The sequence below is a fragment of the Haliotis cracherodii genome, unplaced genomic scaffold, assembly GCF_022045235.1.
Source record: "Haliotis cracherodii isolate W230 unplaced genomic scaffold, xgHalCrac1.p SCAF_15, whole genome shotgun sequence".
In the NCBI taxonomy this organism is placed as follows: domain Eukaryota; kingdom Metazoa; phylum Mollusca; class Gastropoda; order Lepetellida; family Haliotidae; genus Haliotis; species Haliotis cracherodii.
In genome coordinates this window covers 9,126,628-9,154,570 of record NW_027266270.1, presented here as the reverse complement: position 1 = coordinate 9,154,570, position 27,943 = coordinate 9,126,628, and the positions used below count along the sequence as shown (strand labels likewise).

The 27,943-nt window shown below is 38.4% G+C and overlaps 1 protein-coding gene across 1 annotated transcript; it reads right to left on the bottom strand.

Moving 5' to 3' along the window:
* Positions 1-213: 213 nt before the first annotated feature.
* On the bottom strand, positions 214-27,914 carry LOC139462238 (uncharacterized). The gene is made up of 20 exons (XM_071243837.1): positions 27,528-27,914; positions 18,584-18,789; positions 17,112-17,201; positions 16,428-16,581; positions 15,103-15,298; positions 13,772-13,865; positions 13,148-13,225; positions 12,003-12,151; positions 11,510-11,565; positions 10,995-11,106; positions 10,179-10,349; positions 9,890-10,025; positions 9,464-9,583; positions 8,953-9,004; positions 8,666-8,818; positions 8,249-8,479; positions 7,381-7,536; positions 4,645-5,046; positions 2,945-3,385; positions 214-2,392 (listed from the first exon to the last, which is right to left on the bottom strand). Exons 1-20 carry the CDS (start codon positions 27,589-27,591, stop codon positions 2,193-2,195), a joined length of 3,261 nt encoding a protein of 1,086 aa, XP_071099938.1. The 5' UTR covers positions 27,592-27,914; the 3' UTR covers positions 214-2,192.
* Between the last annotated feature and the right edge of the window lie 29 nt (positions 27,915-27,943).

The following is a 27,943-nucleotide window of genomic DNA, read 5'->3' as shown; positions in this document are numbered from 1 at the left end:
GGGGCGAACCGGGATTCGAACCCACAATCATAGGTGTCTGGCGTGCCCAAGGGACGCAACTCTGCACAGCGAATCGCTGCGCCTTAGACGACTGGGCCACCCGTGTCCCCTAACCACTTAGGTTAGCCGTTTGACATCTTGGTGTAACTTAGGAAAATACCTCATTCATCAAACAAATATTAAGTCATGTCAAAATGGATTTTATTTCTATGTACAATATATACATGATAATGATATAAAAAAAATCCATTATATCAATTGTAGAGACCAGCTCTAATAATAACTATGTGTATACATGAAATTTAAAAAAGATATTCGTTAAATCAAAATTAAAATATTTTGAGATTAGATTAAGTGACTAAATGTTAAAAGGGCGTTTCATAAACATGACTGGAATGTGACTTGATCATTATTATGCGAATGACACTTTTATAACTTAAGGTTGACCAGATTTCAACATGTCTGGAGTGACAAAACATAAACAAAGATATAATACCATGTCAAACGTGATAATGCGAAAAAAAGTCGCAGAAATCACAACTCCCTGATTTCGTCAAGATATGTATCAAGAATGTCAAGAACATCAAGAAGTAGGACATGGCAGAATCTTTATCTGTTTCTGTTATACCTTTGTCTTGTATAAAAATAGACTCAAGAGGCGTGTTTAGTAATTCATCATTTAAACTTGTTATAATGTATTCGGATATACATAAAATTCACCCTGATTGCACTACGTGACGAGATTATATTTCAACTGTTATACTTGTGTTGACTACATTTTGGCTCTTTTGATCTATCACTCCGTCCCGCAGAGCACGTTGGTCATGGGAGAGATATGGTTACATAACATGCAACAGAGCTATGAAAGCCACATATACATATTTCTGATTTCATATCAATCTTCAAAATCCTAAAAATCTCATTGAGAAAGAATGATATTGTATAGAAAAAATAAAATGTAACCCAAACTAAAGCAGATTAAATGTAAGCAAACAGAATGCCTTAAAAATATTCAAGTTGATACAAATATTAAAGATGTGTATCAACTTTGATACCCAAACCAACATAATGGAATGTACATGTTAAAATGAAATCGGACATTTAAGCGTTTTATGTATAAAGGATGCGCTCAGGTGTCAACATCCCTCATTTGCACTGTTGATCATACCGACAAGCAAACCTCAGCACAACATACACGCTAAAATTTGACAAGAATTCTATATCATAAGTATTATGCTCATCTGCAATACGTGACACAGCGTTCTCCATCTCAGAGACCAACACGTTTCATTTGCAATTTAAACTGAGTTAATTGTTGCTGTGAATGTATAGAATGCACAAAAGAAATAGTCAGTGTTAAAGAAATAAATGTCATATGAAAAGTAAAGGACAACCAGAATTGCATACAACCATCGACAAACAAGCTATCCACCTTATAATGTCTATCACAGAATGGTTTGGATGAGCTCTTTGTTATTGGAAGACCACGTGACTCTTCACGTATTTTGATCAGTATGGGTACGCTACGTCTATCATTGGACCAATCAGTGATGACCAAACTAACAGACATGTAGTCAAGACTTCGCAACGACACAACTGTTAACGCAACACAACTTGCATTATCACAAGCTCACAACTTGACAATCATGTTGAGGACCATAAACTACTATTGCAATATCGTTGAGCATTATCGATTTCATTGTTTCTCTCACGCAAAGGTGTCTACAAAACACAACTGTACAGTGATATCTTCAGCATCTGTCAAAGGCACAATTAATGCTGAGCATTATCGAGTAGATTGTCTGACATCAGAGCAGTGTGCATTCTATGCTGAACATGGTGTTATTCAGAATACAGCCACAACGATGGAATAGGAATGCCATGAAGACAGCTGCAATGTGAATGATTAAAAAGTCTTTAACCCTGTGCAAGTAGACACCTTGACAAACTCTTTCACAATGGTTCACTTTTGTCCAGGAACTGACGCCTATCAATTTGTGCATCAAATCGACACAATGTTGTTGGAGCGGTCGAAGGTATTAGTGGAAACCCCAGAGATCTTCTCACAACCTCGCCTGTCTTCAAGACAACTTCATTCTTTAGGAGACAAATACCCACCAGCAAATGTCCTTGTAAAATGCGCAATTGTAATGATTGTCCACAACCACATGTGAACTAAATAATCAGCGCTATCATACAAATAATGCTATAAGGGTGACACATAGTCCGGACATTATTGCGGATATTGCTGACCATCCCGTCCGATGATCAGCCCTTGATATAACAGATTTACAAGTATTGCAGCAGGTTTCTTCCAATCCCTTGCAAGAGGTCTCCAAAGGTGCTCTCAGACCGCTGCAGATTGCTGGACTCTTGTCGCCATACTCACATCCTGAAATAAATAACATGCATTAGATTAGAGTAATGCAAATAACAAGGTTGCAAGAGTGCACATACCTTCCGTGAAAACTTATACGCCCATGAAAGGTGAAATAATACATCTGACCCTTTGTTTCATTTTTTAAATGATTAAAGCAATAATTTGTCTCGTCACTCACAGTCCACTGAAGAACGTGTGCGTGTCTACTTTTATTAGGAATAAACTCATGAAACTCAAGTTGGTTCTTATCACAAAGCACATTTAAGTCAGATATCTTAAAACGTATTTGAAACATGTAGTAGACTGCTGCACACCAAGACATGTCCACACCCTTCATCGTGTATTCAAACAGACACACCTTATTACACCTGGTCATAGGGAAGTCAACCCAAATATAAAAATTAAAATACAAATGTACAAGGAAAATAAGATTCTATATGAAGAAATAAGACGTGATGCGAAACATGACTGCTTTCAATACAAACGAAACAACCTTTACCAGCGTAAACAAATCAGCTTTAAAGATATGTACATTGTCTAAACATTTTTATCACAACCATGTACCTGGATCAGAGTCAATTCGAATATTAGCGCAAGAAACACAGCATAGGTCTTCAAAATCTGGTATGTAACAAGCCGGGGGTCCTTCCGTTCTAAGATTAACAGAGCAGTTGCTGTTGGTGTCAACACACGCTGGAGTTGTGGTCGCGGGACGTGTCGTAGTTGTAGCTGAGGTAGTCTTGGTTGAAGTTGGTGGACGCGTTGTGACAGGACTAGGAGTAACAATTTTCGTTGTAGGCGAAGGACGTTGGGTCGTTGTTCTCGTTGTAGTAGTCGGACGTGTAGTTGTTGTTGTAGTTGATGTTGTTGTCGGTGGTGCAAGTGTTGAAAGAAGTACGTTTGAACACGTGTCACAGCAGAAGTATGTGTACGGCGTTCCGTCGTCAAAGACGTGGTCACAGAGTACTGCATAGCAGCTATTGTATCGGTTTCCGTAGGGGCAGTCTAGAGTTGGAAACGTGGTTCATGAATATCTACTGTTATACCGCATAAAATTGTAACTAGACCTTTGCCTAAATTTTATTGCAGTATGAAATCCAATATAAGTTATAACAAAATGTTTTCACATTTAATTCAATTAAGAAATTATAAACATATAACTACATTTAAGATTTCTAGGTGTTATGGAAAAGTGCAACAGTGTTACTATTGTGAAGACAGACCACTTTAAAGACTAACGAAAAGAGCAAATTAGAAGTAAGTTGGCAAAATAAAGTCTGCTGTGAGTGATAAGCGAGAGGCGCAGAAACTAGGCTTTGATTACAATTGTGTATACACTTATATGCTCATGGTCCAAATGACAAACTTCTGCTGATACTCTTGTAAAGAAAATAGCCAATATTCTCCCTCAAACACTTATTCCCTCCCCTCCCAGTACACAACAAAAGGGCGAACCGGGATTCGAACCCATGATCTTAGGTTTCTCACGTGCCCAAATGGACAAACCAAATGTTAAAGGGTATAGTTATAAAATGATAAAGACCTTCAAATAAGGGTTTAATCCTAACCCGCCAAACACTGAGACATATTTCCAAGGAGTTTTCAGAATGAGTTCGTAAGGTGCATGTCAAAATGTATTCCATCTGAAGTCAGCTGTGATTCACCAGAAACTGTTTACCAAATTAAATACGATATTTTTTGTCTTTTCAAAAGTATGAACAGAAGTTTGATTTGATAAAAAATCATTCACCTTGCCTTTTTGTCATTTTCCAATTTCGTTTCATTGTTATTTGTTATCTTCCCTAGGAAAGAAATCCTAACGATGAAAGATAACGCATCCAAGACGATGGGCGTGATGAAGGCTTAATACGACCATTCAATGGCCTACGTCGGAAAAAGAAACCTCGTCCTGAAAGTGGTGATCAGGTTCATTAGGAGTCAGGGTTGTACACTGCAGAGAGTTTGAGAAAGTTCTCCATGGATGTTAGAGGTGCTTGACATTGTGAAGCAATAGAAAATCAACTACAGTGCACTGCACAGAGTTAAAAGAAAGCGTTTGTGAATCTAAACTAAAGAAAAATCGGAAATGAAACATTAAATTAAGAGATAAAGTACTGAACTAGTGGATTAGCTAGTGGAAGACCACAGAGATAGTCATTTATTTTTACAGAAAGCTGAACGAAATAAGAACAGTGATGGTTAAACAGTAAATATTCCTAGTTTTTGGTTAAAGGGTTTGGTTAAAGAGTTCGTTTGTGCGTTACCTGGTTTGGAGGGGCTGGAAACAGCTGCACACGAACTGCAGCATGCTTTAGAAACGTCGCTGTTGTAGCAACGCCCCTTGCCGTACAGGCCGATGTAAGCCTGGCAGCTTACACCGTATATCCTCTCTGAACACCTCTCTTGCACAGGTGTTTTGGTGGTGGGTCTGGCTGTCGTTGTTGTAGTCGTTGTTGTGGGAGTGGTTGTCGTAGTTGTGGGTGTAGTTGTAGTAGGAGTTGTGGTAGTGGTGGTAGTCGTTGTAGTTGTAGTTGGGGTTGTTGTTGTTGTTGCCGGTCTACCGCTGCAGGTGTCGCAGCAGTAGAAACGGTAGGGAGTTCCGTCCGCGTAGACGTAGTCGCAAGCGCTATCTACACATCCACTGAACCAATCCCCGTACATGCAGCCTGGAGAAATATCGTCATAAAGATAGGATATCGCTTAAATTGGTCATGACAACCAAGACGTTTTTGCAAAGTCATTTTTGTTCCTACTTTCTACCGTCTTTCCTCGATATGCTCAAACAGAATGTTGAATATTGAGGTTTCTTGGAATATATTTCTATGTGAGTGGATAACATCTCAGAACAATTTACCAGTATGTCGGAAATATCGCGACATGCGATACCAATAATTGGCTTCACGCTGTGGGAAATCTAGGGTCTCCGTTGAGGATGCCCAAACGTCCATCAAAGATTAAAGGGGATAAACATCAAAGAGGGACGCCCGCTATATGAGTGTGTGTTTGGTTTAACGTCGCTTAGCACATTATTTCAGTCATATCACGTTGTGTAAACTTTACATGGGAGGAAGACCCGACGTGGCGCAGGCCTTAGACGTTTAGCATTCATTGAACACAGGGACATGGTGCTGACAAACCTCTAAACACAATTAGGCCGATTCTGGGATTCGAACCCACGACCCCAGGTGTCTGGCACGCCTAACAGACGCAACTTTGCTCAGTGAATTGGCCCTCCAAGCCCCATTTCTATCTATGACATATATTCTTCCTTTAAAGTTATTGACGGTATATGAATATGAATATGAATATGAATATACAGGGGCAGTACTACGCTAGGATAGGACTAGTAAGTATGTACATGTATCTGCTTAAACATCAATTTCAACGGCGTTTGAAGATTGCTGTACCGTCATAAGAGAACATGACCTCGCTAGACAGTGGTAGTATTACATTACGGTTATTGACATTGTGGATATAGGCATGGTGAGAAGGGTTAAACACGGACTATTACAGAATGAGTTCAGGCGTGACACAGACAGAGTGAGATTAGAGTGTAGTACTGTGAGAGGGTACCACGAGGAAAGAAGTAGGATTCTTCGTTTCCCTAGAAAGTCGAGGATGGAAAGCTCCGTTATCTCTTCTGATAAAGATTCTGACGTGATCAAATAAACTTGGAATTGTACTATCGCCAAAACGTTCTTCTTCCAATTTCAAACTTAATCCATTGTCTGTCTGGCGTAGAGGGAGAGGATGATATACTTGTTGTGATATATTCTTCTCAAAGGTTGACTGTTTCATTCTTCTTTCGTTGGCATTTCTTACGCCACAGGCAATCTTTCTCCTCGCGAGCAAAAGTACATCCATTGCAGTTCACAGGTCTGGTTTTTAAAGAAGGGAGGTAACTCCTGAGGGTTTATCGTCCTCCGAGGAACTTTCTCATGATAAATTACAGAGCACACAGTTCAAGTGAGAAAGCTTTTATTAAGTTAGGTTTGTTAGAACAACAGTTCACACAACACAGACAGACATGGCATATTGAACGCAGTGGAGGTTATATGGCACACATGTTATATCGGACAGGTTGCCAATATATAATTAATGAAAGCAGTCATATTAGCACATCAAGAAAGAAGAAAGCGTTGGGTTTTATTCTGGAAATACTTTCCAATAAATGAGTCTCACGCATCCTAATGTCATCGAGTATAACACTATGTAAAGTACAAGGCGGTGGCAGTATCAATACCTACTTAGGTTAAATTACACGATAAAGTTTTAACGTCTTTTGACCTCCTTGACTTAAAAAAACACTCCTGAAAATATTCTCAGCCATAAAAAAATCTTTCAAATTAAAAAAAAAGCGAGTGAAAGCAAATCAATATCTTATTGATATTTGTACCTTGATGACATTTTGGCGTTTATCATTGGATAATGCTGACAGTTGTTTGTCGATTTCTTTACTATTACTTAAGGAAAAATATAAGAAAGAAGAATGATCGTGTTTTTGTGATGTTGAAACTCATTCAGGAAGCAAGGTAAAACAGCAAGAACAAACATCGAACTAACAATAACGTTAGTAAAGAAGTACACAACGCAGATTATGCTGTATTTGTAAAGATAGTAAAGAAAGCACGCAATGCAGATTACGCTGTATAAGTGTTATTGTAATGAGAATGATATAAGCACATGCAGTACTCAAACAAGTTAAGCAATTTCTCAAGCAGAAACATAGAATCGATGAACACGCATGCATTTCAATCATGCAAACATCTTTTAAATTATCCACAAACGAACTTTTGATTAAAGCGATATCAATTTCCAAATCCCCAAACCAAGATAAAATAGCATTTCGAACCGAATTTTACCTCCCTAACTCTTTTAGCAAACAGCACACACTATCAGTAAACAAGATGGCTGCTATGTCGTGGCAGCCATCTTGCGACGACAGGTTAGTCCCATATCCTCTAAGCGATAGGTTAGCAAATGAGAGTAGTCTCCCTTACCTTGTATGCCCGTTTGTCTCTGTTTACAGGAGTAGCAGCAGTAGTTTTGTGTGGACTCGCTGTAACAGACGCCTGAGTCTGAGTTGACGTAGTCGACACACGACATTCCGTTGAAGGTTACGCCATTCCTGTCACCAAGGTTACTGGTGCAATCAGCTGGAACAGCAGAGAAAAGGACATTCACAGTAAATATACTTTAAGTCATGGCAAGTTCGTAAGTTGAATTATAATAATAATACATATAATCACTTTAACATAAACAGCCTAAGACACTATCACTTCTCGAAGTTAACACTATATGACATGAAGCGTTTTAAGGAGTTTTCAGTCTCGACCTCTACAATATCTCGAATGAGTTTCCAGCAGCATTAGGCAGTATTTTTTAAAGATTGCAAGTCCAGTATATTGCCAATCCAGATTACTTACACATTGGACTGAACAATAAATACTACAAATGAGAATAATTGAGATCATGCTTCGTTGATCTATCCGTGGAATATACATTGCAAGTGTTCTGTGATATATTAAGCTCGGGTCTTTATCGCAAAGCTACACTCACAATATAATTTTATTAACAAAACAAAACACGATTTTAGCCAGACGATCGGACGTAAATGTTAACCATCCGACAAAAATATCCACTCGTATTGTCGGGCAGGCGATTACTTTATACACTGTATTTTTGCGATATTTTAGTTATTTCTTGGCGCGATAGGTTAATGTCGCAGAAAAACCCATTTGGCAGGTCGAAGTTGTTTTACTACTTTGGTGAAACCAACGATAATAATAATGATGCCAAAGCTACCCAACCCCCGTCTCTCCTATGACCAAAATAGGTCCACCCCATATCGCAATCTCTCTGACGTACCTCCTTGTGTAGTGGATGTCGTAGTGGGAACAGGTGCTCTTGTTGTTGTTGTTGTTGTTTTTGTTGTTCTTGTTGTTACTGGTGCTGGCGTTGTTGTAGTTGTCGTAGCGGGGACGGTAACACCACGTCCGCAAGTCTTACAACAGTTGTCCGCATACCGGGTACCGTCGTTGTATATGTAGGAGCAGAACTGGTCGTCGCAGCCGCGGACCTTGTCGCCGTAAAGACAGCCTGTCGAGAGGTTCAAATATGAAATTTCCATAACAACCAAATGTTCCTGATTGAACCTTTAATTGGATGTTTACTCCAGCAATCAAGACCTTGTAAACACCAACAGTAGCAATAGTTCGTAATTATTTTTCAGTAAAAAACATTTGCCGACATAATGGTTACTTTCATCAATTCATGTCCACTTACTTTGTAGACCTGTGAAATGTCTCTTGCAGGAGGCACAACAGCGGCCTCTGACCACTTCCTGGTAACAGTACGGAGAGTTATCACCTGCTGTGAAGTCCTCGCACGTCTGGCCCTCAAACGATACCCCGCTCTGGTCTCCAAATGCACAATCGTCTGGAAAATAAGAGAATATATATCTTTTACTAAAATGAGGAAATATGAAATTACTTAAGACAGGGGATGAGAGAGAACTGGATTTTGGCTAGTTTTGATCTAGAATGGCAAAGTGGCTGGATATTTTCACTTACCGTCCGCAGACGGAGCTTCAGGGGAATACTGGCACAATCCATCTATGCACCACTGAAATATGAACAAAGGTAAATGAATATTTTGATGATAAAATCGCTTTACACACAATTCATTCACAAAAAATGTATTCGTTGTCACTGTCACTTTATTTGGACTATAAGTTCTTTGCCGTTCAAAAAAGAATTACATTTTAGAGTTCGATGGCATAAATTTTTCGTTGCCACCTATATATTATTACGACTGAATAAAGAGCTTAATCATTTCCATTTTGCTCTCTTTTTTTATGAAAATAGTGATGCTAATGAATACATCGGGTCCTGATCATCCGTCCATCATAAGATCGGTATAAGTCAACACAATGACAAGACCAAACTGTTGATCGAGATACACTAATACGTTCCAACAGATTCGACAACATGTGTATCACGTATTGTGCCTGAGGATCCTCTTGACTGAAAAGTTCCTGTGTGAACGTTCAGTAAGATAAGTGAAGGGGGTAGGAGTTCTCACCTTCCTATCGCCACAGGTTGTCCCCCGGGCTGCCTCGTGCTGAAAGCAGGTGCCCACACTGGTTGGATCCAAACAGAACATGCTGGTGCATATCCGACTGTAATTACCGAACTCTGGACCCTGTAACAGACACAAAATAGACGTTCATAACCGAAGACAAATACCACAAAAATATTAAATATTAATATTTACATGGTCCTCTATGGTCCCGCAGGACAGCTTCGGAGGTCCAATGGATAGATCGGGGAGCGGAAGGTCGGGGTTCAACCCCCAGTTGCGTCATACCAAAAGACGTTAAAAGATGGTGCTTGCTGTTGCCCTGCCTGGCGGTCGGCACTCAGACCAAATGCATCATACAGGTTTCCGGTACTACTTAATTTATGATGATTATTATTTTATCATCAGTATTATTGTTGTTATTATTACCATGCATTGTCTGGAACGGGTTCCATGGGTCATCTGACATTGTTGATCAGGGTTGTACAGTTGTCCTGGGTTCACAGAGCTTATATCCGGAACACTTTCTACAGGCGAGGCACTGGTGAGACACTGAATTCCACTTCTGAAACATAGCGATAAGAACAATAGTAATGACCTCCAGTGTACATTTCCAGAAATCTGAACGGACCTTTCGTCGCAACAATCTTGGATTTAGCGTTTCCAAACCTACTCTGACTGACTCAAAACAATTCCTGAAAGAAAGAAAGATACTTACGATGTCCTGGAAAGGGATGAAATCAGAGTCCGGAAGTAATCGACTGAGCATGTGGAGAAGAACCATGGATTCCGGTCATTTTCTGTGTTAGACTTGTATGATCCCCCAGACATGATGAAACGGTCATTTGCTTTGCAGTTGTTGCCATCACCATCATGCTTAGCTCCAAGGCTGAAAGATGGAAAAAATATTTTCAGATTGCGATGGTCATCTGGTAAATAACTTCACTAAGTAACACTATATATTTCTTTACTTTTTTTATCAAATGGTTATCGTGTAAATAACTTCACTATAATTACAATATATATTTCGTTACTTTTTTATCAAATGGTTAGCGGGTAAATAATTTCACTATGTCATACTATATATTCCGTTACTTTTCATCAAATGGTTGTCGGGTAAATAACTTCACTATAATAACACTATATATTTCGTTACTTTTTCCTCCAATGTTTATCGGGTAATTAACTTTACTAAGTAACACTATATATTTCGTTACTTTTTCATCAATAGATAAAGTGATATAGTGTGTCTAGAGATTCCTGCGATGATTCCTACAAATACCATCACTGTAATCGGAAATAGTCTATCGGTATCTCAAATATCGTTCCGTGAACAACGAATATCCGAAGAATCTCAAAAAAATTGTTTAAACGTGAACTCTCGTTATAAAAAAAGAGGCATCAAACCTAACATTGAAATGAGTTCCCAGTGCCTGTATGTGCTTATCGCGTCAATAACCCATGGTTATAACGCTGGAGACTCATTCAGGCCAGTGTTAGAGAACAACGTACCGCATTCATAACATAGACTTACCCGTGTCCAAGTTCGTGGGCGGCAGTATCAACACACAGGAACCCTCCGACGTCTTCCACCAATGAAATACTCCTCCCGTCGCTTCTGCACATAGTCGAGATGTAAGCGAGTCCTGTAATAAAACACCAATAAAATACATTATACCATCACTCCAACAAAGATGAAAGTGCAATTAACTGTTCAGTTAACCATTCAATAATTATGCTTACATATACCACCTATTTACCTCATCATTGTCGTTTATAATAACTATTAGTTTGTTAGTTTAGACAGATCAAGGTGTAGTAATGTCTGAGGCCCATTCCTGGTGTCCCCCGCCGTGATATTGCTGGAATATTGCTAAACGCGGCATAAACCATACCCACCCCCAATCCAGCATACGCTATCTTCAAGTCGCACTACAAGATTGGTAACGCCATAAGCCTTAAGATAGGACAATGTATGAACAGGAATTATTGGGAATATTTGTCCAGGGTTTACATCCTTCGTCTGATCTGTTAAAGGCAATGGCTTACCTGAAGTGGCAGTGGATTTGGCGTTGGTGAAGGAGTTGATAGTGTAAAGATCATACCTGAAAGAACAGAAATACAAGACATTGCAGGGGAGCGTCCACACAGATTCTCAGTAAGTACTTCCTTTTATACACAATGATACACATTACATTTACACCAAAGTCACCCCGGACAATAGAAACGACACAAATACATCTTTTTTCGCATGTAACAACCTTCAAAAATATCAACTCGTTATATCCGGCGTTCGCATGTTTGGCACTGTGATCCAAGGGCAACGTCACATATCAAAATTGACTTTAACAGATTCTACTTCTAACAATTGTAAGGGACGGTCTGGTAGCCTAATGGTTAAAGCGTTCGCTCGGGTACAATGGGTACAATGTGTGAAGCCCATTTCTGGTGTCCCCCACCGTGATATTGCTGGAATATTGCTAAAAGCGGCGTAAAACCATACTCACTCACTCACTCTATCAATGATACAACTAAATCCTACCCAGAGAACATCATGACGTGATCGTTTGCCGGAAGTGACGTCCTGGCGACCCAATCTCGGAGATATACAAGTACTTTGTCCGCATCAACTTCAGAACGAGAACTACCGGATATCCGGAATGATTCTGTCCATGGCGATGAAGCTGCGGTCTGAAAACAATAAACCAATTACTTCATGCAAACGAAATATGAACTAGAATAAACAAATCGGTCGATTGGATACCTCAACGGTTGATATAACACACACTGAAGTCAATAATATCAGATGCCAATCGGGTTATGATCATGACGATACCCTTATTTTATCATGAATTAACCCACATTAGTCTACGTCTTAGCACTATACAAGATACAAGATACAAGATACAGCTGGGGTTCGATACACACGTGTTGCTAATTCTCATATTTTCACTGTAAGCGCTATGCCTGGTATAAGAGACTGCTTGACCAGTAGTTGTGATGTGATACTTACGTATTGTTAATTCTCATATTTTCACTGTAAGCGCTATGCCTGGTATAAGAGACTTCTTGACCAGTAGTTGTGATGTGATACTTACGTATTGTTAATTCTCATATTTTCACTGTAAGCGCTATGCCTGGTATAAGAGACTGCTTGACCAGTAGTTGTGATGTGATACATACGTATTGCTAATTTTCATATTATCACTGTAAGCGCTATGCCTGGTATAAGAGACTGCTTGACCAGTAGTTGTGATGTGATACTTACGTATTGCTAATTCTCATATTTTCACTGTAAGCGCTATGCCTGGTATAAGAGACTGCTTGACCAGTAGTTGTGATGTGACACACATGTATTGATAATGATCTTATTGTGCCAACCCTCTGCCTTGGGCCACATAACGTCTTGTATAATTATTTCCTCTACATAAAGTTCATGTCAGATGTCAACAACCCGCTTGTCTCTTACTTTGACAACTCTGAGGCGTACTAAGATGTTTTATGGAATTTTATATTAATTTTAGGAAACATTTACGAAATAGTGAGAATAGATATAAAAATGACGACAATTCTCTTCACTCAACGAGGAAGACACGTTTCGGGTTACTGCATGGTATGTTAACAGTTTGTTGAGTGGGTACTAAAAGCCTCGGGTCATTAAATGATATAAATAGGTTTATTGCATACCTCGGCCACATAGTAGCCCACAAGTCGAACATTAATCCGTGAGTTAAGGCCAGTTATTGACTTGAACCTCAGATTGACCTATAAGAGACGAAAAAAAGCAACTATATAGCATGTTACAAAGGCATGTAATGAAAAATGAAAATATATTCAAGGAAAATTTTACAGTTTGGGCATTTTAATCAACTACAGTAAACTACGTTTATAACGAACTGACGGATATAGCGAACTTATTTTTTTGTCCCGACTAATTGCTGTAGTTATGTTGTATATATGCTTATAACAAACTACGGTTATAACGAACTAAAATTAGGGGTCCCTTTGAGTTCGTTATATCCGTAGTTTACTGTATATATCAATGAATGAATATTTATGTACAGAGACACCTTATCCTAGATTAACCCACTTTGTTCATTTTGCTTATTTAACCATTTGCAGATTTATTGAGCAAACAGCTCGTAAGTCATTAGTCAGGGGCGTGTTCAAGTGCATAATGCTGAGACCTCTACAGAAATCCCTGTAGGCGAATAGTTTGCACGCATTCAATTGACGACACCCTGTCTGATTTTTGCCGCCTCCAGGTTGATTAAGGTGCTGTTAGTGCTGTAAAGATAAACATCCACCTACCCCGTTCATGATGTAGGCATAGTAACGTCTTATGTTTTGCAAGGTTTCAATTTTTTTCTGAGCAGCGGTTGACTTTGTGCTGACGCCATACCATCTGGAAAATAATAGTTTGAAAATAAGTATTTTCTTTTCATAATTTTCTTGCCTCTTTTGATTGGAGGTACGCTGACAAAGTTAACAATGAATATGCCAGACATTTTTTCCCAAAAAATAACCATTCCCCAATGTGTGCAGGTTCCACCAAATGAAATGAATTATCAATGTACATATTTTCAAATTGTCTTGATATACTCAAAACTCCTTCTTCTTGCTAATTTTGACTTGTTACTCAAAAACACTTATATCATACAAACTACAAAGACACAAAATAGATAGTGAAAATAACGTTACACTGAACTAAGGGACAGAAAACCAGTATATAATACAATCTTTCAGTTTGTGAGTATTTGTTCAGGACGCGGAATCTAAAACACGCTTAACAAAACTGACACCTTCTTTTATTTGTTTTCTGCGTGTGTTCCTATCCATGTTTCCAGAAATAGCGACATTGTTGGTTGTGAGATTGTTTGGGGCCAAGTTTGGCGTCAAAATACTAGCCTAATTGCCGCTCTGGGTTATGTTTGTTTCTGAATGAACTTGACACATGGCCTCCATGTTCTGTTGACGTTAACGTAACTATTGACATGTTTAACGTGTGTCAATTAACCGACGTTTCTGGCAGTATGTTGGTATTTTGCTCTTTCTCAAAATAACACATCTTCTGTTACTACAAAAATGCACCTTGAACATGTTTTCGTTTTACACGAAAATGATCATCTGTACTTGAACTGGTAGTGGTACTATACGAAGTACGTTATTTTAAACGTGTGAAAGATTCATTGCATCAATAGTTCATGTTTAGAGAAACTGTTAAGTCTTTGAAAGTCATTTAAAAGTGATACACATAAGGAAGAGATTGAAGGAGTAAGCATATGCTCCGAAACGTTGTGCTCCTCATAATAAAGAATTTGACATCCATAAATTCTCTTCCTTATTCATAGTTACTTCAATAGTTTCAAAGGATAAAATATAACAAGATATTTTTATCTATAAATACTTCAAAACATCAATATGTAAAAATATGGTATTTATAACTAATACAAATCTTTAATAATATTGACGTAAATTTATGGTCTATTGACAAAAACAAAAGCACTGGAGGTCAGTGACCTTAGACAGAAAGTCAACAAGGCACAACGACACAGGTACGCCAACCTGGACTAGATTAGCAGGTGTTAACTATCATTTACCCGCCGGCGTTTCCGTAAACCCCCAACATCTACTAAACCCACCTTTCATAAACGCCGTAGTCTACAAGAGCAAGGACATCAATATAATACTGTGAAACTTGACGTTTTTGCCTGTCGAGGGGGGCATCTTTCAGCGGTACATATTGTGAAGAATGGCGTTTATGTCTAGTAATGGTGGCATCCTTGAGAGGAAGCACTTGATGAGTTTCTTTGATGGTACGGAGGGGATCCTCGGCCGCTGGAAATATGAATAAAATTATCATTAACTTGAAGTATGTGTCTCGTAAACAAAACATGTGATGGGAGTATGCACAACGGAATGTAGTATGTGTGATGGTACCTTTCTACTTATCGTACAACAGGGTTAACCTACTTTGAGTATGACACTGTCCATTACAGTTTCCGTTTATTAACACAAGGAGGACGGTAATGTATGTCCTCTGTATAACATGGGGTCAAAATGATTTACAGATTAACACCATGCATACACGACACATAAAAAGCACGTTGATGTTGTTTCAAACTTATATTGCACACTATACATTATTATGCGTTTACTTATGTAGAGGTTATTATGGTAACATCAACCCAAGACTTCCATATCAGCCCGAGGGTAGGTATATGGTTATAGGCAACTATTCGCGTAACAAACATAGAATCGTGATTGAATTAAACATATACATAAAGCAAGTATGCTTCAGCCCTTTAAGATCATCTAGTCTGTATATAGTCTGATATTTAAATACAAGCTAATTGCAAGGCCAGTTGGTTGGTTGAATACACCATACAAATGTATAGATGAATGTATGTATGCTTAAAGGGAGTGGATAGTAAAGTAGATTTATCCATACATGCATGTAATCATTACATCATACATGAAGACATGTAGCCATTACAGGTGGATATTGAATCACACGTATTATCCACCAGCAGCGAATCGAGACCAAGCCTAGGGGGAGTCTTATCTCGTATGTCGTCAAATATCCCTGACACACGTGCCTTTAAATATATGGGGTAAAGAGGCTATGTTCCCGAAGTGTTTCCTTTAACTCAAATGCTTAACAGATGCTTGCGAAGGTTTACATTCCACGTTTTCGTCATCAACTTCCTATTTCTGGGTCCTCGTTTCCCGCAAGTCACATGTATACCCTAGAGGAAAAGTCATCAACCGTTACGTGAAATTCACAGGGGCCACGTAGTGCTACAGTTTAAGCATGTTCCCACGTTTTTCTCAAGAAACTATTTTTAATATAAATGGATAGTGAAACAAGAATAACACCACTAATAGCAATGATGATGATGATGATGATGATAATAATAATGATAATAATAGCAACAACAACAAAAATAATAACGTGAGTGCGTACTTGGAGGTGCCTCTCTGTAATCATTTGCTGTGACTGGTGCAACATCTTCAGTAATTTCGTATTCTTCTGGATCACTTGTTGAATTTGTATCTCGGCGCTGCCTCTTTGGTCTCTCTATAATATATAGTTTCCGGTCCACTGTGATTGAACCATGCTGAAATAACAAAAAGGATATTGATCATGAGGGCTTTGCAGCTGAAATTTGTTTTTCATCACTGTACCAAATATATAGTTACCACACTACCTTCTCGTAAGTACATACGACCTCTACACCGACGCGATCAATATATGATATTGCTTCATCAATATCTGCAATGCTTCTCTTCTCTCATTCTATATATACTTACCACTGATATCTAAAAGTTAGCACATGCAAATATATGATTCATGAGCATTTTGGGCCAATATGATTGAGTGAGTGAGAACGGTTTTACGCCGCTTTTAGCAATATTTCACCAATATCCTGCCGAGGACACAAGAAAAGGGCTTTACACATTGTTCCAATGAGGGGAATCGAACCCGGGCCTTCGGCGAGACGAGCGAACGCTTAAACCACTAGGCTACCCCACCGCCCCCGGGCCAATATGAACTAAGGAAAAATAATGTAAATAGGAAATGGGAAGACGTGATTTTGATTTGTACGTGAACACTCCTGTTTTTGGTCTGAATGGTGTGACTACCTACCACTGATACATGTACTCCTTGGTTTTCCAGCATCTGACAGTCAACTGTCATGGCCGCTTTTTGCACCTCATCTTGGTATTCTGCGCTATCCTGAAAATAGATAAAATTGTTAAAGCATATAATGCATTTGGTGTAAAATATTAAACGTTGTTTACAAAACTTAATGTACTCGAATATTATGAGATGTTGCACAAGATCACATTACGTTGTGCATTACACATATATGTATATAGTTTTACGTCTATTCATAAATATGTGTTTCATATAGATAAAAAATTAACAAAAATTCCTTGGTGGTACACCAAGGTATTCATTGAAGTTGATTTTTTTATATTGGATTTCACATATCTATGATATCGTTTCAGGGAGTGGTAGAACCATTTTATTATTTAGTTTGGCCTAAAACACCCTACCTACAATCATTAAAACTTATCAAGAAGTCATATTTTGATGTGCCATAACTGCTATGTTGCCTCAGGAGATACTTAAAATATGCTTCGTTGAAGTGGGCAAAAAAGGAGCACAAACGTTTTATATGTATATATGGCTTGTACAAGTATCCATTCCAGTTAATTTAGTTATTGTTTATGCAAAAACTAGAAGCAACTCAACTGATGACAGATTATCAATTCTTATTCAAAATGCATGCTGTCGGTTTGATTCGTGTATCATATATCAATGCAAAAAACATGATATAAATCAATAGCATATGCAGCATATATGTCGAATACCTGATGTGATTGAGTGCATTTTGGAATGCAATGCCGAAACCCGATCCCTAAGGATATCTATTGATCATCTTTTAAATACACATATCAAGATCAGTACGTGCTTGCAGGATGTATATGTTGTGGAAAATTTCAATGTACAAAACCATATATAAACAGATTTATAATTAAATATGGAGTTAACACTTTTAAACTTGATACACTTCAACGTAGATTAACAGGGAATGATTCCTTAAGGAGTAATATCCTAGAGTAGGAAATCAGTGTATATGTCTTAAAAGGGATAACAGAATTTGAATGTCATCTTTACAACAGTATACTCGGACATACAAAAATCCCGTTACGCCATCAGGAAACTGCACATTGATTATTAATTCCCCGTAGAATTTTGTTTGTTTGTTTGTTTGTTTGTTTCTTGTTTAACGTCGCACTCAGCAATGTTCCAGCCATACGACGGCGGTCTGTAAATAATCGAGTCTGGATCAGACAATCCAATGATAGACATCATGAGCATAGAACTAATGCAATTGGGATACGATGACATGCTTTAACCAAGTCAGCGAGCCTGACCACCGGATCCCGTTGGTCGCCTCTTACGACAAGCTTGAGTTGCTGAAGACCAATTCTAACCCGGATCTTTAAGGGTATATTCCACGTAGAAAAACACATTGACTACCTAAGGAATCAATTGTGCTGAAAATATATTTTCAGTAGATCTGGAACCGTTCATCATTTCCAACTCACCGATATGTCGAGAAGGATTTCCTTCTTCACCTCATCATTTCGAAACAGACTTGTCGTGTATAACGGAACATTTATATCAATATCTGCATTCTTGGTGAGTGTTAGAGGTAAGGAATGGCCATCTGTTGTTACTGTGATATATATGGTCCTAGGTAACTTGCACTCGCTGATCTCGGTCAGTGTTGTGTCGGACACCTGCACATAGGCTGCAAGGAAAAGATTAAAGATGTTACAAGTTTGTTTGTTTTAATATTATTTTAATAATAACTATATGATGGTGGTCCGCACCTAATCGAGACTGGACCAGACAATCCAGTGATGGACATCATGAGCATCGATCCACGTAATCAGAATAGGTTTACATCAACCAAATCAGCGACCCTGACCTCCACCCCATCCCAACTCATCCCAATATCAAACGGTCGGTCCCTTACAGTCAAACATTAAGCTGAGTCATTATTTAATAACAAGACACATGACACGACAGAGACTGGGTCAACTGAAATGTAAATATAACGTCTTATTTGAAAGAGTTCGTGTCTGTTATTTAACAGTGCAGCAGTATAAGTTCACGAAAATCAAACATGCATACATAATGGCTTCACTGAACAACTGCCGAAACGAAGCACGCAATGTACATATCACGCACATAGGAAACGCTGTACGATTATGATAAGATGTGTGTATAAAGCTGTTAAATACGTAGATGCGTTCCACTTAAGATATGTACGTGAGATATCTAAATCATAAGGAACTTTGTCCAGCAATGGCCTTGTACTGTATTTTCTTACACAGTTCTTAAATATCCAATGTCATGGCAACTCCATCGATTCCATCATGAACCTTCTATTCCCATGACGTATGAACAAAACAAAACAATACACATAACAGAAAATTTATATAAACAACCTGTATCCAACATCTTTAAGTGCATGGCACATACTTTCTTGATACTAGCACCTGTAACACTATACATGAACTGTTTGCGTGGCTTTCTAGAGGTTTGTGAGTATAATATTAAAGAACGTACAACTTTATATTTACAGTAAAGAATCTTATAACGCACAATTGTATGCAGAAAACTTTGTTTTGGGACGTCAGTTAAACTTCAGTTATTTTTACCCCATGATGTCATATATGATTTAAGATATGTCTACGAGACGGAGCGTGGGGTACATTGAAATAAAGGCCTACATAACTGGTATTCCACAAAGAGTCTATGGTATGAATCTGTGGTGGAGGAATTTATTGCCAAATGATTCAGTACATTTCAAAAGTTGATCTGCCTGTCTTGAATGATGACTGCCTCATAAAATGGCAATAAGTTGCTAGTTTCCTGTCTGAAGAGTCAGCATTATTTTCACCTGTGTGGTGATTACAGGTAATATTGTCATACAATTACCAGAGACAGGACTGTATTTTAAAGTTTGAATTCATATCAGACAGCAGGAAAACAACATGAATCCTAACTGTATTTCTTTGAATAATATTAGAGGAATCCTTTCATAGAAAGAATAAAAGGATCCTTGTTTCTATTTCTATTTATAGTATCATAAGGCAATGCATTTTGAGCAAAGGTATTGCGGAATATTTCTCCAAAGATTGTGACCGTCAAAAAAGAAAAATATTTGATATCGTTGTAAAATATTAATTTCTTTGAACAAACTTACACAGAATTTGTTGATTTCCCGACAAGTTATGTTTGCCATTTACAATAAAAACAAGTAGTTGAGTAATATTTTCAATAATTACCAGACTCAAATGATGTATTGTTTCAGAACAAATACACTTGCCATAGAACAAATATCCTCAATTTTCACAAGTCACTATGTTTTAAATACGAAAATCGAGCCTAATTTCATTATATTCACGTCAGAAAATACCCGGCTCGTATATTTTGTTTCTAGATCACCTGGATCAAGTTAAATTGTCAATTCCAACCTGCCCCTCCGCCTATGGTAAATACAACAACTCCTAGTCACCCCATACCAGGCCCACAGAGCGACCCCAAGCCTAGACTGTCCCTGCAAATCGCTGTTTGCACATTCGAGGTAATTAAATCGCGAGGTAGGTTAATGAATACCTTAAGCGGACTGTATGTCCCAGGTCTGACCATCGCCTGACCACTAAATCCGTGGTCACGTGTAACGTTTACACCTGTGCGTCCTGCTTCAAGGAGGTGGCAGAAATACTGCAGGGTAGCGTTTTGTGCATACAAGTAAAGTGAAAAGGCTTAAAGGCTTAAAGGGAAAGGTTACTTTGTCAGAGTTCCGAATGATTGTAGTTGTGAGAATTTGTGATCTTGACATTTGGAAGTGCCTTTGGTGTTTCTCTGGTGAAGAGCGAGTGAGTTTTAGAAACTTCTACTGGTAATCTACTTATAGATGAATAGACACGTGTTATGCTGTAGTCACTCTTTAAATGTCTCTATGATGTCAAGTTTCATATCTAATGGTTTGATTTGGTTTGTTTGTTGTTTAACGCCACACTCAGCAGTATTCCAGCTATATGGTGTCGGTCTGTAAATAATCCAGTCTGGACCAGACAATCAAGTGATTGACATCATGAGCATCGATCCACGAATTTGGAATACGATGACGTGCATCAACCAAGTCAGCCAGCCTGACCACCCGATCCCGTTAGTCGCCTCTTACGACAAGCATAGTCGCCTTCATATCTAATGCCAATCCTTTTACTCGTATAACTGACAATCATCATGAAATGGAATTATCCAGACTGATTATTCTCTGGCGTTGCCGTTGTGTATTACATGTTGTGTTTGCTGAATCATAACATGATATTATCACTAGGAATTGACACTACAATGAGTATCGACCAATAGGCATGTATTGTTGCTAAACTATTTATATTTAATCTTCAAGTAAAACAGACCCGTGAAGATTCCGGGGTAGAATAGGTCTTCAGCAACCCATGCTTGCCGTAAAAGGCGACTAACGGGATCGGGTGGTCAGGCTCGCTGACTTGGTTGATACATGTCATCGATCCCAATTGCGAGGATCGATGCTCATGATGTCAATCACTGGAATGTCTGGTCCAGACTCGATCATTTTACAGACCGTCGTCATATAGCTGGAATATTGCTGAGTGCGGCGTTAAACAACAAACAAGCAAACAACAATCAAGTGAAACAGCAGACAATCCCACCGAACATCGGGTTTAAACTTTGTAACAAAAGAATTTTATTAAGATGCGCTTTGTCTTCCATGTTCATGTAACCCCACGACATGTGACACAATGTGGGTTTCAGGAACTCAGTCCCCACCCTAGCCGCCCTCACATGTCACATCCTACATCAGCAGCCCTTCAGGATATGAGACATCCGTTTTTTTCAGTACGAAATGTTTACGGGGCTTGTTCATCACATGATGGTGACGGATGCTAATGTCTTCCAGCAACAAAACTGATTTATGAGACTGTTAAACAGAACACATCACAAGTGTCCATCATTAGAAACAAGAAGCTGTAGTGTATCGCCTTCACACTGCGGGTGTGAGAAATTGCAGCGTTTTCATTTCGTTATGTCTGAAATGTCCCTCACGTCATGAATAAGGAGTTTTATAATAGACAAAGCTTGAATAATACATCGGTGGTGTATACGAATGGCTAAGTTTAAACGTACGTGCCCATTAAGTTCACTTTCAGCACCATCTGCAATTAATTATCGAGCAGTTTCAAAGCAGAATTACACAAACAGCTAACACGAGTATAATTACATTAATATTTCGAACGAGATGTCATTTCAGCTGAATTAGCATTATAGGTGCATCTACAGTCGAGAACACAACTTTGACCATGTTAGTTGCCAATATCATTTGACAGGTGTCCCATCACTGACGCATACACATCGATCTACTAGTAATTGCTTTTAGTATCGGGGCGTTGACCTATTAGTAATTAATAAAATGGAGCCATATAATGTATGGCAATACAGAATTGTTCACAGGTGTTTGAGTATAACATTCGTTTGAGTAAATCAGCATCTGTGCCGTAGTGGATGTCTTTAACGATCAAACTAGGAATAAAACATCTATCAAAGCTCCATGCTTAATAGTCGTGTAGAACGAATCTTAAGTAGACCATAGTGATTCTTACACATTCATATGACAAATACCCCTTCCTTTCTACAATAAGCGAAGGGTGTAAAGCTGCGTGAAACTCCGTATGACTAACGGTGCACCACAGCATGACTAACGTGCATTCAGCCAATTGCGCTATCTAATATTGTGGTCCGCCCGGCTATGTGGGACGATACTGATGGTAATTAGGTTATTGCGAATAATTGTTTACGGAGGTGTTGCATTGTCCTTATATGAACATCAGTTTTAACTTAGGGAGGAAAAAATATCATCCTGGTAAACTCTTTCATGACGAAGTTTTAATATCCCACGCATATAACAGATTCATTCACACGTCATTTATTCTTATCATAACCGTTTACGAAAAATTATACCATGTTGGGTCAGTTGGGAGGATATTTAACGCTTATCTCACGTAAACATTTACAATAAACTACATTCACGCGATGCATGTACATATATGAGTGAAAGAGATAGTGTTTGATATCAGGCAATCAGATGTACATTGAAATCAACATACCGCCACAATGACGTGTTAGTCGTTTATATTACGTAATATGAACGAGACTTTAATAGTCTTATTTTATAAGTACAGTAAACTACGGTTATAACGAACTCGAAGGGATCATTAATTTTAGTACGTAATAACCCTAGTTCGTTATAGGCATATGTACAGCATTTATACAACAAATGACCTGGACTAAAAATATGTTCGTTATATCTGTCAGTTCGTTATAAGCGTGTTCGTTATAAACGTAGTTTACTGTATCCACTTTTAATGGATTGTATTCAGATACAGTAGTCTACCTCTTCATTGTGACGTGTCTTCCTGAATGCATCATGCGGAAAAAGGGATGAGGAAAAGAATGAGAGGCAGAATGGAGAAAGAAAGAAGGATGATAGAATGAAAGGGCGAAAGAAAGAAAGGAACATTTCTTTACGAGTTATGCATTTTTATAACAAAAAACTACAGAAATGAATGTACGCAACGGACATTTATGGATATTTAACAGCCGTAACGACCTATCTATAATGACACCTCGTCGCACAGACGGTATTACATAATAAGGGTTAGCTACATTAGTTTCCGTTCCCCTTAGGTAATGTCTTTATCTTGTTCACGCTTGCACGCTCACGAGGGTTGAGAACGAGCCAGGAGATAAATAGCAGATCCTAAACAACGTCCTTCATTTTGGAGTATATTCATCTTATTATGTGAGAACTACGTTTACGAGCAAAACTACTCGTCATGGCGAGTGTAAATAACGTTTCACATGAACAGGTATGAGACAAGGCTGTCTAACCATATGGAATGTTAACATGGCCGGGGAGGAATCTTTTCACATAAATGACAGGAAGCTGTTTCCTTTTAAGCAGTTTATGATAACATATTATGGATTTTTATTGTTTTTAATAAACTATCATATGGCATAATTATTTCCTTGACATTATTCCATAATCATTTCATTGTTTAGGGTGCGATGTCCTCATGCGAAAATTTGTGTGGCACTTTTACTACTTCCAATGATTCAAAAATCACCTGAGATATATTTTTTTTATAAATGCTCATTTTCTATATCAATCGAGTTCACAAAATGTAATAAAAGCGAACATTTCAGAACATGTACTGTACATTTTTGTTGTGAACTCAGGTCATCTACGTTCATTAAAAACATGCAACAAACCGCTGTGACTCTGATCATATCGACTTCTAACGAAATTGTGATACAGTAAACTACGGTTATAACGAACTCAAAGGGACCACTAATTTTAGTTCGTTATAACCGTAGTTCGTTATAAGCATATATACAGCATATGTACAACGAATGGCCGGGACTAAAAATAAGTTCGTTATATCGGTCAGTTCGTCATAAGCGTGTTCGTTATAACCGTAGTTTACTGTACATTTGGTTCACGAGGTCACACTGGACACATCAGTTTGTACGTTGCGCAACCATCCCATCCTTACAAACACATTACGTGATGATGATTGACATATTGACAGGTAGTGTTTTTGCCGTCTAGGGTTAATTGATTTTCTGGACGCTGCGTTTCCTGGTCAAGTTCTCAGGTGAGTATGCCTTGACCTTAGATGAAAGGTTGCCCGTCACAAGACCATGGTCAGTCGAGGTCAAGGGTCCTCGAAATTTACTTCCTTATGAAGCGAAAGAAGAGTTCACATTTTGATCAAAATCCTATCAACATTTTCATATTTAAACTTCGATGAACTTCTTTATACATTCTGGTACATTCAATTTCTTACAAAAATTAACACATTTTACAAATGTGGTTGTTGATTATATGTGTATAAAATTACGTAATTATAGTTTGCAAACAGTTCAGGTATACTGATAAACAAACACATGGTCTGCCATTATCTATACAGTGACCAGGTGTTGACATAGTGGCTGTGTAATACGTAGAAATGTGCAGTCACGTTGGAATCTGCAGGTAAATCTACTACACTGACAATAGGCACTAGACCCATAAAAGCTTGTTTATCTTCAAACAAGGAAAAAAGAGCTAATCTGAACTGTGGATATACGAAAGTAAAGGAAGCATTAGTTTAGCCGGGTTCACTACATGTTTGCTATCTTAACTATACTTAAAATTTCCGAGGTTTGACGAGAAACTTGTTATACAACTTAATGGTGTCCCACACATGAATATATATGAGTCGCAAGGAAAACTTTTAACACTTTTGGATATAAACGCACTGAATACTATTCAGGTATTATATTGTTGACGGCTTAAGTACCACGATGTACTCTGAATAATATCGGATTATGGATATGGATTACAAGGTTCAAAACACAAACTAAATCCAAAAATATATCTCGCCCGCATACATAAATCCAAGTCCCTGATAAATAATGACTCACATTCAATACAATAAAGACGAATACTTATTCAATAATGAGGCTTTACTGGACGGTCATTTTAACCTAAGTGTGCGCCCAAGGCAGCCCCATTGAACTGCTTCGTGAATAGGTTGACCTCTTTCACAGTTACCTACAGGCATAGCGTACATACACCTGCCCTCAGTTACCGCTCGAGGAGAAACATGGTCGGTCAAAGCGATAAGTAAATGGGACAGAAGATTCCGGTCACAAATGCGTGTTTGACACTTGGTTTCATCACTGATTTTCAGTGCTCCATTCATAGAATTTCTACAGATATTTGGCCCTTTACGCGAATGGAATCTGTTTGCGCAGAACATCTAGGCTGGTTAATCTTTTGCATTGACAATTTATTTCTCATCGTCATTCGCTTGCTAGCATGGTTATTCCGGTACATTAACGATTATTTCTTTTCTTACGTTAGGGTTAGTAGTTTCGGCTGTAACGAAGCTGGATATAACAAACGTCGTTTAAAACCAAAACGTGTTAACAGGACAAATGTATGACATTGAACATATTTAATGTGACAATCGACAATCGAACATGCCTGAGTGATTTGGGTGGGGTTGAATTAAAACTTTAAGCGGCCTTCAACATTGTGGCTGTTTGCTGATAACGACTTCGTGACAGAGAAAGGTGTAAATAAAACGTACTTTTTCTAGCTATTTGATCATGTATTGCGGGCGGTCGGGTAGCCTAGTGGTTAAAGCGTTCGCTCGTCACGCCGAAGACCCGGGTTCGATTCCCGACATGGGTGCAATGTGTGAAGTCCATTTCTGGTGCCCCCGCCGTGATATTGCTGGAATATTGCTAAAAGCGGCGTAACACCATACTCACTCTTTCATTTGATCATGTATTTATAGAACCTACTATTTCCTGATCGGGCGTGAAGGACGGATTTATCGAACTATGACACATCATAACAATGGACATTGTTGTTTCCTGGTATACCTTTAACAAGGCTTATCGTTGTGTAAAAGGCCGCAGTCATTGGTTGTATATTTAGTTGCTGGTGGGATATGTACAGCAGTTGCGCTGCGTGCGTTTACTTGTCACAGTTATAACGTTATCTACCTGACAAAATTTATTATTTGCTTTTAAACGTGTGATTCATTGTAAATACAGGTACTGTCGCAGATAAGACCTTTACAACACGAAACTGCTCCATGGGCGCTTCAGGTTCAGAGCATCATAATGAACCACACGCCGTTCAACGGTTAACGGTTATTGTTTATAACACGATGCCTATGATTTGACTAGAACGGAACGTGAGGGGATCCTAGACACGTAACCATAGTAACAGGAAACTTTAAATGGGCGTTACGTAACGTCTTGGGGACAAAGATACGGCAGGGTGTGGAATAATAACACCAATTGACTTTCGTTTGTTGTTATAGTCGCCATGATACAGTTTACTCGGGCCCAGTACTTTATTGATTAACAAGTGCGTCATGAAACGAGCGAGAGGTCTGCAGCAGCCGTTTCTGTGCTATGTGAATGGGATATATCAAGTTGAATACATTCTATGCATTTGGGATGTAAATAACAGTTTTGAAATATACATGAAGTTGCCATTTTCTGGTATTTGAAATCCTTGGAATATTGGAAATGATTTCAAGCCCATTCTTATAATAGCAATGCCATAATCGTTTTTTGTGTTGGATTATGTGTTAAATGTTATGTCTAAATGGTAATCCAGTCAGAACATATCACTTTCACTCATATTGTACAAACACTCTGACTGACGACGACACAGCGTCTCATTTTAAATACATTATTTCATATATGTTAAGAAACATATTAAAATTAAAACCATACAGCATTACAATGTAAATGTGTAAATATAAACTGTTAAAAACAGATTTAAATTGCCATAAAAGTTACCAAAACGTAACATTAAAATATTTTGTTGATAATATGAATTATGAAAATATGTAAAATCCTTACCTTTGTTGCTCGAAACTAAATACACACACACCGAGAGGAGAAGGTAACGTATAAATGTCCGCATGGTAAAAGTCTTTGTTGTCGTTTCTTAAACAAACAGTTGTTTTCTCTCTGATTCCAAGTTTGAACTGACCGTCCTCGTTCTCAGCAGATTTTATATACACGCAGCCTATACACAAAACCTCCTCGTGATTCCGACCATGTATTATTAGCGAAGCACGTCATACCGACATTTCCATACGAAGATTGTTTGTGATTGGGGGACTATGAAATCATTCATGCTCCAGTGACCCTACCCGCTTCACATACCCCGGTCCTGTTTCCCCTGCGCGCGCTAAGCTCTTGACTCGAGGGTCCAGTCACACACACACGTCCGCTCTGACTGAGCGCTCCTGTGATGACGCAGCGATTCACCT

Coding starts and splice junctions, on each gene's coding strand:
- LOC139462238 (XM_071243837.1), bottom strand. CDS start 27,591: ATGCGGACATTTATACGTTACCTTCTCCTCTCGGTGTGTGTGTATTTA. Junction 7,537..8,248: donor GACATCCACTACACAAGGAG/GTACGTCAGAGA, acceptor CTGCTGTTCCAG/CTGATTGCACCAGTAACCTT. Junction 2,393..2,944: donor TCGAATTGACTCTGATCCAG/GTACATGGTTGT, acceptor TATTTATTTCAG/GATGTGAGTATGGCGACAAG.